Raw genomic sequence first — 14693 nt, 5'->3', positions numbered from 1 at the left:
CCGACGAGAGTCATAGTGCCAGTGTAGACACTGTAATTGACTTTAGCGCTGTTATTTGCCTCCGGCTTGTGTCCCACAATGCCCATCCTGACCACATTGGTCAGCAGTTTCAACTCTGCTGCCCTGATACCAGGTAACCAACCTTCCGCCCCCGCTCTTTAAAGCCCCAGGAATTTTGAAATTCCCCTTCCTGTTTGCTTGGCGTGCAGAGCTCAGATCACATCTTCCCAGCTGACCATGGCGGCTCCACACAGCAAAAAACCTCCTGCTTGGACCACTGCAGAGTTACTGATCTGATAAGTGTTTGGAGAGAGGAAGCTGTCCAGTCCCAGCTGTTCTCCAGCCATAGGAATTTCAATACCGATGGCCAGATTGCGCGCAGCTTGCACGAAAAGGGATATGACCGGGACATGCTGCAGTGCAGAGCAAAGGTGAAAGAGCTGCAGAATGCGTACAAGAAGGCAAGGGAGGCAAACTGTCACTCCAATGCTGCGCCCCAGAACTGCCATTTCTATAAGGAGTTGGATGCTATCCTAGGTGGCGACCCCATCTCCACCGCAAAGAGCACCGTGGATATTTTGGCGGGTCTGGAGCCAGTGGAGAGTGGACCTAACCCAGAGGAGGAAGTAATTGATGAAGATGTGGAGTCCTGTGATGTGTCCATTCAGGTGTCTAGCCAGTCTCTGCAGTCACTCTCTGGCGAGCCAGAAGCAGGAGAGGAGACCCCTGGCAAGTGGTTTTGCTTTGTGAAGTTCTGAAGTGGGTTGAAGGCAGAGAAATGTAGAAGGCTGGCTTTGTTTCTGTGTGCTGGGCATTTCCCCGCACAGCTAGGCAGTATGACGGAATGGGGAGTTGATGCACTCCGAGATTTCACGGGACTCCTCCAAAGAGATCTCTAGGAAACTTTCCTGCAGGTACGCAGTAATCCTCTGCCGGAGGGTCCTTGGCAGAGCTGCTTTGTTCCTTCCCCAACTGAGACACACTTTCCCATGCCACTCTGCAATTACTTGGGTAGGGACCAAAAGTGCACACAGGTGAGCAACATAGAGACTGGGGTGGAAGCCGCAAGCATGTAGCAGATGTACCCTTGCTTCCCTGCTTACCTTCAGGAGTGAGATATCTTCCATAGTGACCGCCGCCTGTGGAAAACAGTGGGAAAGTTTAGAGTGTTGCCCCCATAAGTGCCCTGCGACCTTTTCAGATTGCTTTTCTGAAATACACAAGACCCCTATCCGTGGATTCACTCACCATTCTTGGGGTCTTCTGCCTCATGTGTACTTGCCTAGGGTCACCGAGAAAGTGATAGGTATGTTACCAACAGTGTTACTGTTTCAGTGCTCTGTGTGTAGTTGACAGTAGTGCTGCTTTTTATTGTTAATTATGCTTCTCCAGACTTGACCTTGAGAACCAACCCCCAACAGCAGCAGAGCGTCTGTTGAGAAAACAGAAAACAAGATGAGAAAACAGCTGAGACAGACCAAGGAAGATATGTTCTGGATGGTGCTGCAACAGTCAGAGGCAGAAAACACTGAACGCAAGAAGTGGAGGGGAAAGACAAGAGAATGATTCTTACAACAGGTTTCAGAGTAGCAGCCGTGTTAGTCTGTATCCACAAAAAGAAGAACAGGAGTACTTGTGGCACCTTAGAGACTAACAAATTTATTAGAGCATAAGCTTTCGTGGACTACAGCCCACTTCTTCGGATGCATATAGAATATGCATATATGCATCCGAAGAAGTGGGCTGTAGTCCACGAAAGCTTGTGCTCTAATAAATTTGTTAGTCTCTAAGGTGCCACAAGTACTCCTGTTCTTCTTCTTACAACAGGGATGCCACAGAGAGGCTGATTAAAGTTCTGGAGCGTCAAGCCAACGTACTCCAGACTCTCGTAACACTCCAAACTGAGCAGATGCATGCCTTCCCTCCCCTTTAGCACATTTAGAACTCTTTCCCATGTACTCCCAAAAGTCCCCCTGCACATTCCTTTCCGCTTTCTGGCACTTTGCGTTTTCCCCTACACTCCACCCCCGCAGACAGCTTTTCAAATGAAAGCTGGACCTATACTCAGCTATGAAAATCAGCCCCCCGCCCACCCCAGTACCTTCTCCCCCACCAACAGTGTCTGTGTGGTGTTGTGGTTTATTTGGCAATAAAAGCAAAACTTTTTTGAATTATAAGCACTCCATTTGTTTCCATGCAAGGTATGGTACCTCATGGCACCTGCAAATCAACAGGCACTTTTATTAGTCCCTTACATTGAATCCTAGGCCTTAACAATCACAACTGCTTCCTAGCATACCAAATGTAATTAACCATTGCAGTCCAAAGCATTGCAACAAACATTACTGGTTTTCATCTTCAAAGTGTTGCCTGAAGGCATCCCTGATTCTTATTGCCCCACGTTATGCCCCTCTAATAGCCCTGGTGTCTGGCTGCTCAAAATCAGCAGCCAGGCATTCTGCCTCAGCCGTCCATCCCTGAGTAAACCGTTTGCCCTTCCCTTCACAAATATTATACTGCGTATAACACGCGGCTATTACCATGGGAATATTTTCCTCATTCAGGTCTTACCTGCCATATAGGCATCGCTGGCATGCCTTCAATCGGCCAAACGCACATTCAGCGGTCATTCTGCACCTACTCAGCCTGTTGTTGAACTGCTCCTTTCTGCTGTCTAGGTTTCCCGTGTATGGTTCCATGAGCCATGGCATTAAGGGGTATGCCGGGTCTCCCAGGATCACTATGGGCATTTCGACTTCCACTTCAGTGATCTTCTGGTCTGGAAAGAAAGTCCCTGCTTGCAGCTTTCTGTACAGGCCAGTGTTCCTAAAGATGTGTGTCATGCATCTTTCTGGACCACCCCACATTAATATCAGTGAAACGCCCATGGTGATCCACAAGCACCTGCAAAACAATGGAAAAGTTCTGATTGTTGTACTCGGTCACAAGGTGGTCTGGTGCCAGAATTGGAATATGTGTGCCATGTATCGCCCCTCCGCAGTCAGGAAAGCCATCCACAATTTCATGCATGCTGCCAAGAGTCATGGTCTTTTGCAGCAGGATGCAATTAATGGCCTTGCCCACTTGTGTTAGCATAGCCCCAAGGGTCAACTTCCTCACTCCAAACTGGTTTGCGACTGAGCAGTAGCAGTCTGGAGTTGCCAGCTTCCACATTGCGATCTCCTCGCGCTTCTCCACTGAGAGGGCAACTCTCATTTGGGTGTCCTTGCACCGCAGGGCTGGGGCGAGCTCATCACACAGTTTCAGGAAGGTGGCTTTCCACATCCGAAAGTTCTGCAGCCACTGCTCGTCATCCCAGACTTGCATAATGATGTGATCCCACCACTCTGTGCTAGCTCCTCCGCGAATGCCAAAAGCAATTTAATGTTGCTGCTTTCCATGTTGGACACCACGTCAGGCAACTGTGACTGCCGTTGCCTTTGTAACTTCAAGAATAACTCCACTGCCACTCGTGATGTGCTAGTGTGAGCTAGCAGAGTAGTAGAGAGCAATGTGGGATCCATTCCTGCAGATAGATATGGGGAAAGCAGAAAACAAGGGCCATTGAAAAATGCTGCGAACTGAAGACAGAAGCACATGGAATACTGGGACGGAAAGCAGTGCATCATGGGGCATTGAGCCTGGACCCATGATGCGCCTCAATCCCCTCCGCCTTCTCACAAGACCTAGCATCGGAAGGGGGAGAGCTACACTGTGGGATAGCTACCCACAGTGCACTGCTCTCATTGGTGATGCTAGTGCCGCAAGTGTGAACATGCTATGCCACCAGTGGAAGACAATATGAACTCAGTTTTGTGAGATTCCTTTGTAACTCTTTGCAGTCTGCTTTGGACTTAACTATCTTGAGTAGTTGTGTATCATCTGCAAATTTTGCCACCTCATTGGTTACCCCTTTTTCCAGATCATTTATGGATATGTTAAACATTTCTGTCCCAGTACAGAGCCCTGGGGGACACTGCTATTTACCTCTTTTCATTCTGAAAACTGTCCATTTATACTTACCATATATTTCCTATCTTTTAACCAGTTACTGATCCATGAGAGGACCTTCCCTCTTATCTTATGACAGCATACTTTGTTTAAGAGTCTTTCATGAGGGGCACAGAAATCAGCCTGATTTGCACTTCCATCTATCTTGGTATGATCCAGATCCCTGAAATATCCTTTTACAGGGTGGGAGGAAATATTTTTATTTTTTTATATCTTATTTCCTTTTACTTTGCAACTTTCTGTTTAGACTCATACAGTATTTTGCTAGAAGGTAAAATTTCCTCTTTCCATGGAAATGAGCATCTCTTCTCCTTTTTCCTCTCCTCTTCCCCCCCTTTAGAACACCACTCATCAGATCACTGGGAATGGTAAAGAAATGGTTGTTCTTCAGGCAAGCAATAAAATGTAAATATTATTGGTTGACAAGAGACCATTTGTATGGTTGAAGTTGCTCAGCCTTTGGATTCATACTTCAGTAGCACCCAGAGGCATGGCAATATCTTAGCACAACACATGCCCTATTGTATCTTACTGCTTACATCATTCCGCTAAGAACAAGCGTAGTACGTGTCTTCCCCAAAGGCCTTTTCATTTGATGTAATAAAGACTTTTTCTAGCCTCAAAACACATAGAAAAGAAACTCATAGTATGTAAGGTAATTTAAGATATTTTTCTGACACCCAAGGGAAATAAGGAAGGGTTATATGTTATGGTAGATCTCAGACAAAGCTGATATTTAAAAATATATATGCTGATTTTGTGAGAGCCATATAGCCTGCTGACTGGTGTATAGCAAGGGACAATCTATAAAAAATGTATAATGATATTATAAATATTTATAGTGCACCTAGGTGAGTGTAAGATAATAGGGATAGGCCAGAAAGGCTTTTATAATAGTAAATTTGTGTCTCTCAAACACACTGGAATTCTTTTGAAAGAATTAAATAATGCATAGAGGCAAAATATTAGATATAATTTGTATAGAGATTCAAAAGTTGATTAAGTCATTTACAAGCAGCTACTAAGAAAACTCAGAGGAGGAGTAATACTGGGTAAGTGTTAGAAAGCAAAGAGGACAGATATGGGACCAATTTTCAGAATTGAAAGGGGTTAATAGTTAAGTGGGAGTATGCTGGGGTAAATACGATAATTGTTGTTTAACGTACTTGTTTGCAATCTAGAAAAGAGAGTGAATAGAAATCATACTTTGTTGTCGACATAAAAATTATCAGGTTATTCAAGACTAAGGATTGCAAGTTCCTTTAGGAAGACCTAACAAAACAGTGTGAGCCAAAAGATCAGTTCTGCCTGAACTGTCTCCCCATGTTTATACCTGTAGTTTTATGGGTATAACTGACTGTGACACATTTGTGCACCTATAATAATTTGTGCCCAGAAACTATGCCCATAAATATGGAGGACAGTGTTTGGAAATGGTATGTACTGTCACAAAAAAGTGGGTAAGGATCTATAAGCAGCAAATAGGAGAACTTGGATATGATTGGAAATTAACAAACAAACATGTAGTTGGTTAAATAGATGGAGGTTTTTTAAAAATCAGAAGGCAAAACCAAAATTAGGAATCAAGTGTGAAATCCCACTGAATCAGTTTCCTGAGATTATGAAGGGACTGGCATTGTCCTTTTGGTCCTTTTCTTTTTTGTGTATGCCATAAGGAGCAAAATAAACTGAGCAACTTACATTTTAAGCTTTATGTTGTATGCAAGTATTTATTTTTTTACTCCTCACGCTACAGATGGCTTGATTTGTACAGTCTGCAATAATAAAGTCCACAAGAAAAGTACATAATAAAAGACAGAATTGCACTAAAACTGTAAGAAGCTACGTGATGGACCAACTCTCTCACTGTGCACCTCAGCAGCAATTGAGGTCAATACGTGTCCTCTCAGGGGAGATCTCCATATCAAGGGATTGCCGGCAAGTTATTTTCCCTGCTGGACCCTTGACTATGGGATTTTCTTCCCCTGTTAGTCCAGCACAGCCCAGTTTGGTTAACCTTCAGCTCGTACTAATTGCCTTCTTGAGTAATGGATGGACAGACAGCCATGAGATAGATTCTTCTTAACTTAAGAGATTTTAAAGATGGAGACCTGGAAGTGGATTTTTTTCAAATGAGACGCCAGTAGAGCGCATGGAGCAATGCTGTAGTTTACTCTTAACAATCTTTCTTGATTAGCAAGAGGGCTGCTGTAGATTGTACTAGCTGAAGTTTCTCTCCGGTCTTCACATTTATCAGAAATCTCCATTTTATTAATAGCCATTTTTAGTCAAGATTCTCAGTGAGTGTAAATTGTTGTAGCTCCAGTTTACACTTCACTATCAATTTATGCCTGCTGAGGATCTGGCCCTTTTCGGTTAGTTGTATATCAGTACAATGAGCAGTGTTGATGTTTGTGCTTGCTTTGGTGTTTGACTAAACTTTAGTCATTTTTCACTTGCTGTGGTTTGAAGCAGTAGTGGGCTACCTGCGGCCCTTGGGCCGCAGGTGGTCCATCAGAGTAATCTGATTGCGGGCCGCAAGACATTTTGTTGACGTTGACCATCCGCAGTCACGGCCCTCCGCAGCTCCCCGTGGCTGCGGTTCGCCGTTCCCGGCTGTATTGTTCCTATTTGTCTCTGTCAGTTCAAGTACAAGGTAAAAACACGTTCAAACTCAGGATGGAAGAGAGTTCCACACCCACCTCTCATTTATTTATTGTGGTCTCCTCAACTCTTCTCTGACCATATATATTTGGTGTTAGCTTCTACCCTACTGCAGATTGTAGAGGGAATGGGCAGAAGAGTAGAGCAACGTCAACAAAGTGCTGAAATGGGGAGCAGTCCTCATCACGCTCAGCAGTTTAGGTTCTGCATAACACCACCCATCAGAAAGTACTGTGATGAGGTAAAAGCCAAGACTGTAATGACACCCATGGTATATGTAAGTAAGTACAAGCCTACGACCCCCCAGTTCAGATGTTTGCAATAAAAGATAAGTGAGTATTGAATCTTATGCTTTGCTGACCTCTCTTCTGATCGTCTTCTTCATTGAGTCAAGCAGGAGCCAGGCTACAGCTTCTCATTTATAGCAGAGCTATAGTGCGCTTATCTCAATAATGGCTTCCCCATTGGAGGTGAGCATGTGATTCTTCCAGCATATCATTCCAATGCCCCATCACAGCATATAATGATACTCATGTGAAAAGTTTTGTGTTTGTACATTCATGGTCTGATATGCCCAACAATAAGACTGATGTAGTTTTTAGTAGATTGCAGGTTGCTACCTGTCATGCACATTCATTTGTGGCTCAACTTATGCAACTCCTTCTTGTTTTGCCAAGATTTTCATGCACATTGCAGAAATTTTCTTCACCTTTATGTTTCCTCGTACTTCCGCACGACTCTTTCTTCTGCTCTACTAAATGTGCTCAGAGGCACGGAAGACCTTCTAGGGATAGATCATTTCTCCTTGCAATTACATTGGCTTCACATGATCAAATAGACTTCATTAACTTGATAGCTTAAGGAAATCAAGCTCCAGGTAATTAGGAAACGAAATAAATGCTATTCCCAGCATATTCAACCCTAAAAAGGCATGGGGGTTACGTTTGCTCCCTGGAGTCACAGTCTGGAATAGCAAGTATCCATTTATTTTAAAACTTTTGCATTTTGTGTGTTCATTTTTGTCGCTTGTGTTGGACAAAGTCTAAGGACGGTGGGGCTTACAAGCCACTTCAGGCTGTGGAAATGCAGACTGGTTAGTTGCAGACTTGCAGGGCTGCGTGTTGGTGATAGTCTGTTTCCAGGAGTGAGATTTAGGCGGTGGAATCACCATGATAACAGATTTCAGAGTAGCAGCCGTGTTAGTCTGTATCCGCAAAAAGAACAGGAGTACTTGTGGCACCTTAGAGACTTTTTTGCAAACATTGAATCTATCTCCCCTTGTAAGTATTCTCACACTTATCAAACTGTCTGTACTGGGCTAGCTTGATTATCACTTCAAAAAATTTTTTTCTCTTACTTAATTGGCCTCTCAGAGTTGGTAAGACAACTCCACCTGTTCATGCTCTCTGTATGTGTGTATATATATCTCCTCAATATATGTTCCACTCTATATGCATCCGAAGAAGTGGGCAGTAGCCCACGAAAGCTGATGCTCTAATAAATTTGTTAGTCTCTAAGGTGCCACAAGTACACATGATAACAGACATATGCTAAAAAGAATATGTTTTGGTAAAATAATTATATCTTGTCAAGTATGTTCCCTGTGTTGTTTTCTTCGATTGTACGCTCTTTGAGGCAGGGAACATCCCTTTGTTCTGAGTTTGTGCAGTGTCTAGCACAGTGGGGCCCTGATCCATGCCTGTAATGCTAAAAAATAATTAACAGTAATGCTGAATAATGTAGCTGCAGTCTTTTCTCTCTCTCAGAACTCTTGGCTTGTATAACTTTTTTCACAGTGCTCCCTAAGTGTGTCAACAAACAGTTTAAAGGCAAAGTTCTTCCAGCTCTGCACAGCAAATCTTGACTGCCGTTATCCACTCTCCACACAGGTGCAGATGCTGTTGATGTCAACAGGAATACTGCACCTGAAAGGAGAGCAGTATACAATCTGATACAATCAGAGCCTAGATCTTCTGAGTAGATCTGAGAGGAGAACTTTACCTTGAGATAGCAACAGCTTCTGTTGTTAATAGAACACATGCACTCCCCAAAATGCTAATAACATTAAATGTCATGCACAGACGGCAACAGCAAGACAGAGGTTTGAACAAGAGAGCTGCACAGACATGGGGTCCTATTCAGGGGGCCCATTAGCAGAGAACAACAGTTATAAATGAAAAGGACTTGCTAAAATAACTACCAAGTAAAATGTTTCTAATGAATCTCTGGCTGCCTCTATATATCTGAAATGATGCAACCTAAGAAGAAGGGCAATTAGTGACGTGTGCTCCAAAGTTTCTAGCCTAACGTTAAATAGGAAGGGATGTTGGGTGCAAACAAAGCAAAGAAAATTAGGGGAGAAGTCAATTTACTTGTTAATGAGCACTATCATCTCTTTTTTTTTTTTTATAGGAAACCTGACGTTTTGCCTTTTGATTCTTAATCAGCCTTTGGACAAAGGTTACTTTCATCCTCTGTGGAGCAAAGGTAATAATAACTTACATATATCTTCATTTGCTTATTTACTTAGCTGCTGCCCAGCTAATCTACCCTATGTCCATTGACTCTCAATGTGGCAATTTCCACTAACTAGAGCAACCACCGGGTGGGAATGTGAATCAGCAGAATACATTTCTTGTTGTTGAGTGCAGCAAATGAGCGGATTAGTCAAATTCTGCATCTCTTATGCATTTCAGTGGGAACTTCATGGACTGGGAAGGGGTGCATGTATGTTCACTTATGTAAAATAAGACGGCAGCTTTTCAGAGGCATCCTCAGGAATGATGATGATTTTACTGAGAGAGTGCAGTAGATCAATGCTGCATTGATAACTTAGGAAGTGAACGTTCCTGATAGGTCGTCCGCAAAATGTGTTAGTTTTAATCAAAATCAAATGAACCATGTACAAAGATTTATAAAAGTATGAGGATTTTTTTCTGTTGGAAATGTGCACGTTGGGCATGTTTGCTTTGTTTAGTAAATGTAGAGCTAATCATCTCTGGCATGATTGCTGTAACGCTACTAATATTTTGTAGGGATTTTTTTTAGAAATTTTTACATGCTTTAAGCTGTTCATTTTTTCAGTGGAGAAGCTCAATCTTTCAGAAGGTTGCTAGGAATTCTTGCCTAAAATATTCTTAAAATGCTGCAGCACAGAGACAGAAACCTAATTTCCAATATTCATTCATGGAGTTACTCTTACTTGCTACGAACGGAGCTTGACTTAAAGAGATGCTGTCAGTTTGAATATTTTTAATTGACCAATTTAAAAAAAGAATCTAGCTTCTGATAAAGCACTGGGGCAGTGTGTAACCTGTTAACAAGTTTGGAATCCTGCAGAAAGAGTCCTGCTGACTTATTGTGGCTGGTGCGAATTGTTAATTCTACCTTGGACATGAGGAAGGGTGAGAGAGGCTCCATGGTTGTAGGAAACTAAGGTATGAGACAGAGAAGTCTCTTCAGAGGAATAGCCATGCTGAGGGAGAGGTTTATGTGTTGCTATTATTTGAGTTACTGTTAAAGCCAAACCCCAGGAAGTGGATTAATTTTGAACTGAAACCTGTGGGGCTTTTTAGGTGGAAATATCCCCTTGCAGAAATTCCCTCACTGAACCTCGATGGGATCTGTCTCCAAAAGTGATGGCTCCCAGAGGTTTCACAGAAGGCCATGGCTATCTCTGCAGAGGCCTTGTACCCCTGCACCAGTTTTGGCCCCAAGCAGTTCCTCACCTCCTTGGCAGGATGGCTACAATGTACAGGTGTCCTGAGGGAGGGTGGTGCTCTGTGGAAAGGATAATGATACAGTCTGGGAAGAAACTTTGGTTATAAAATTTCCAGGGCATGGAATATTTCTGACTTTGTAGTTATATAGCACCAAGGACAATGGGGCCTTTATCATAATCGGGTCCTCTGGGCTCTACCATAATTTAAAAATGAATAAGAATAACTGATCATCTCAGGAGCTAAAGCTCTTGTCGGGGCCCAGGTCACTTGCTGTCCTAATTACTGCATCTTTTTCCTCTTTGCTTCCTGTAGCCTGCATTGTCCCATTTCAGTCTAGTCAGAATGCCACTGCTTAGATCATCTTTTCTACTCACCGCATCACTTTTCTTCATCCTTGCAGTTGCTCCCCCTTTTTCACAACAAAGCACAAGCTTCTTTGTTGGTATCCTAAAGTCCTTTACCAGCTGGGCTGCTCCTTTCTTATCTACTTCTATGTCTTCTTGTGTTGCTTTTGACCATGCAATTGTCTCTTTCTCCCATAAACTATATACCAGACATGCCAACAATCGCCTTCTGATGATATTGCAATACCCTGACCCTATTGCTTGTATGCTGTATTCTGCTATACCTTTCCTTTGGTCTGTTCTTTGATATTTAAGTCCTGCTCCTGCAATCAGATCTCTGTGTGGTGACTCTTAGACCTGCATAGGGCCACTGCAGGATGGGAGCATTAGACTGTAAGCTCTAGGGACAGGGACACTTTTTACTGTAAGAACGGCCATACTGGGTCAGACCAAAGGTCCATCTAGCCCAGTATCCTATCTTCCAACAGTGGTCAATACCAAGTGTATCAGTGGGAATGAACAGAACAGGTAATCATCAAGTGATCCATCCCCTGTTGCCCATTCCCAGCTTCTGGCAAACAGAGGCGAGGGACACCATCGCTGCCCATCCTGGCTAATAGCCAGTGATGGGCCTATACTCCATGAATTTATCTAGTTCTTTTCTGAACCCTGTTATAGTCTGGGCCTTCACAACATCCTCTGGCAAAGAGTTCCACAGGTTGACTGTGCATTGTGTGAAGAAATACTTCCTTTGCTACATTACAATGATGGGAGTGAAATAACAACTTGAATACAGTTTAATACAATGAGGGACTGAGCGTAGCACAATGTGACCCAGTCCTCTTAGGGCTACTGCAATGAAAATAACAATTACTCCTACTAGGAAGGATGAAATTTTCAAAAGTGTCTAAGTGAATTAGGAACACAATTCCCATTAGATAGCCAATAGGACTTGTTCTCATAAGTCACTTAGAATCTATTCAAAATACCACTCTGTGACTACAGGAGAAACAGAACCGACTGTACACAACGCGCTGTCAAATCCACAAAGTGAAAAATAAAGGAGAGATCCTGGAGAAAAATGGAGAAAAATATTTTTTTGACTAACTTCTTTCAGTTACAGCAGTCTTTGGTGTTGCAGCAGGTACAAAGTGTTCAGACAGAAATGTTATTTTCAAGTGGATGGTGTCCCTTTAACAAGATAACTTGTTTCATTAGTCCTATCATCTCAGCAATAGGTGAGAACAAAGGTGTGAGGTGATCTACACATTTTGCTCTGTCCCGAGTTTATCGAGTCACGTGGATAAATTTGGACGTTCTGGGCTAAATCCATCCCTGGTGTAACTTCGCTTGACCTCAAGAATCAGTTGTTACAGCTAATTAGCCTCTGTTTTATTTGTGACTTTCTTGGCAGATATTTTTACTGACATAATTTGCAAAGAACTACTTCAAATTGCATAGGCTTGAATAAAGTTATTTCCAGTCTCTGCTTTGTGAAGGCCACTATAATGTGATTTCTGCGCTTAATTAGCCCTTTTTTTGGAATAAATATAGCAACATTCACCACTCTACCCACATGAGGTCTTCCAATTTCTGGTAGTAGGATACTGTGGACCAGAGATCAGTACCACTTCCTTCTGTTAATAGTTCTTCAGTCATGCTGTACATGGATCTTTGCCTTCATAAGAAACTTCACCAACCTCTGCAGCTTCCAGTATCAATATTGCTTCTCACTTAAAATACCATATCAGTCTGTACTTTACTACTGCTGGTCTACAAATGGTGTGAAAAAATGGTAACACTTGAAATATAATATGTCTACAAAAGGATGGATTCTGGATTTAAAGACTGAAGCAGTCTCCACGTTAATTCAGAACCCAAGGACACCAAACTTTGGACATCAAAACCACAAAGGCCATCTGGAAGGTACAATAAGTTTCTAAAAGACCAATTTTTCTCGTTAATGTAGGTCACTTATGCCAGATTTTTCCAAAAGTGATTAGCAATTTTGAATGCCTTAATTTTTGCATGCCCAACTTCTGAGACAACTTGAAAGGGATCTGATTTTTCAGAAAGTGCTGAACATCTGCCTTCTGAAAAGTATCTCAAGTTGGGCACCTGAATTTGAGGCACCAGGAGTTGCTTCTCACTTTTGAAAATGTTGCCCTTATAATCTCTCGGATCCTAATGCTCTGGCATTGTCCGTGTGCCCTCACTTGGTGGCAGAATGCTAAATAATTGTGCATTCAGAATCCTCTCCATGGCTGAAAGATTAATGATGAAAACTATAAAGAGCAGCAGTTATGCACTGAAAAAATAGGGTTATTACTTAAAGAGTTAGAATATGTTAGCATTCTACAGGGATTTGATAAAATTCTCATACAGTATTGTATTTCTAGAAATGTTAGGCTGTGCTGTTAAATAGTCTCTTTAAGTTTGTGAATGGGGAAAGATGTATTACAGAAGTGTTCTTCCTGAGATTCTCTCCTGCTCCAAATTGGGTGGGCTTGTATTTTATTAGTAAAATCTGGTTGCAGGTTTGAACGTTGGTTAATTGAGTCCTGTTTCTATGCTGTTGACAGATGTTATGTCTGTGCCTTGTATAAGAAAGGCATGGTTGTGGTTATCTTGCTGATCCGTTGATACTCCATAGCATTAGCTGCTGTCCATTCCTGAAGCAGGTTTTGACTTCATCAGAAAATAAAGGCTGTCACAGAAAGTTATAAATCAGGCAGAACAGCTCAAGTTCTTATTTTCTTCTAAATATTAGGCACTCTTGCTACAAAATATCCTTCAGCCCCTGTATTGAAATATATTACCAGCACACTCTCCGAGCCCTGGGGCTGGCCAAACCTTGACTGTGAGCTGCATATTCAGTGGTGATTAGGCACTACTGGTACTGGGCACATGCTGAGTAAGCAGCTGAATGGATCAGGACTTCCTGAGTGGGGAATTGTGGAGTGTAATTCTGTAGTCTGTGTTATGGAGGAGTTTAGACTAGATGACCATAATGGTTCCTTCTGGTTTAGAATCTATGAGTGTGGGGGTGAGGCTAATCTCAACTTCCTCCTAAAACTGGCCAGCAGAATTCCTTGCCTTCTGGGAGCACTCCGTAGGTATGGATAGCAGGAGGAAGGTTCCCTCTTCCTCCTGTCTTCCATGTGGGACTCCTCCCTCTGTAGGAATTTGAGATCTAGCTGGGTTTTGTTATGCTTCCTGCCAGCAATTTCCTTCTTACCTCCCAAAACGATCCACAGGTATATTATGAGAGTTCTGATCACGGATAAGAAGTAAAAGCAAGAAAAAGAGATGAACAGCTTGAGGAGAAGATGAGGGGGGTTAGAAACTAGACTCTGCTCTACAGCCAAAACAGGAGAAATCTTACAAAGGCCTTTCCACTATCAAAATCACGATCAGATTTAGAGCTAAATGTGGGCCAGCTTATCTATCTTGGTCAGATGGGGTGCAGTAGCACCCAGTGGCTTGAAGTGGTTTCCATCATATACAGCACTGGCTCTCAAACTTGTTTACTGGTGACCCCTTTCACATAGGAAGCCTCTGAGTGCGACCCCCCCTTATAAATTCAAAACACTTTTTTATATATTTAACACCATTATAAATGCTGGAGGCAAAGTGGGGTTTGGGGTGGAGGTTGACAGCTCATGACCCCCCATGTAATAGCCTTGTGACCCCCTGAGGGGTCCCGACCCCCAGTTTGAGAACCCCTGATATACAGGGTTAACGGTTTTGCTCAATGGCTTTCAGCAACTCCCATTATAAAAATTGTGCCAATGCAACTGCTGGTCAGTCTTATTCAGTATTGAACTATGATAGGGCAGCTATTGAATGGAGTAGGTTATCACTGGAAGTTGTTTAATGACCCATTAATTTTTTTGAGTAATTTGTGTTATTGATGACTCATTGTTATTTACCGCTTACAAAAACTCTTGCA

At 42.6% G+C, this 14693-nt stretch overlaps 1 protein-coding gene across 6 annotated transcripts in view; it reads left to right on the top strand.

Moving 5' to 3' along the window:
- The window catches only part of TPK1 (thiamin pyrophosphokinase 1), a 502338-nt gene that overhangs the window by 77845 nt on the left and 409800 nt on the right, over positions 1–14693 (top strand). For 4 of the 6 annotated variants that reach the window (XM_065583872.1, XM_065583873.1, XM_065583867.1 and 1 more), the window contains exon 3: positions 9088–9162. The exons of the other annotated variants lie outside the window; for them this stretch is intronic. In XM_065583872.1, coding sequence (XP_065439944.1) covers positions 9088–9162 — 75 coding nt within the window. The remainder of the gene's footprint in view (positions 1–9087; positions 9163–14693) is intronic. 6 annotated transcript variants of the gene reach the window in all.

The sequence above is a fragment of the Chrysemys picta genome, chromosome 2 (genome assembly GCF_011386835.1).
Source record: "Chrysemys picta bellii isolate R12L10 chromosome 2, ASM1138683v2, whole genome shotgun sequence".
Classification (NCBI taxonomy): domain Eukaryota; kingdom Metazoa; phylum Chordata; order Testudines; family Emydidae; genus Chrysemys; species Chrysemys picta.
This window is presented reverse-complemented; position numbering and strand designations above follow the sequence as displayed.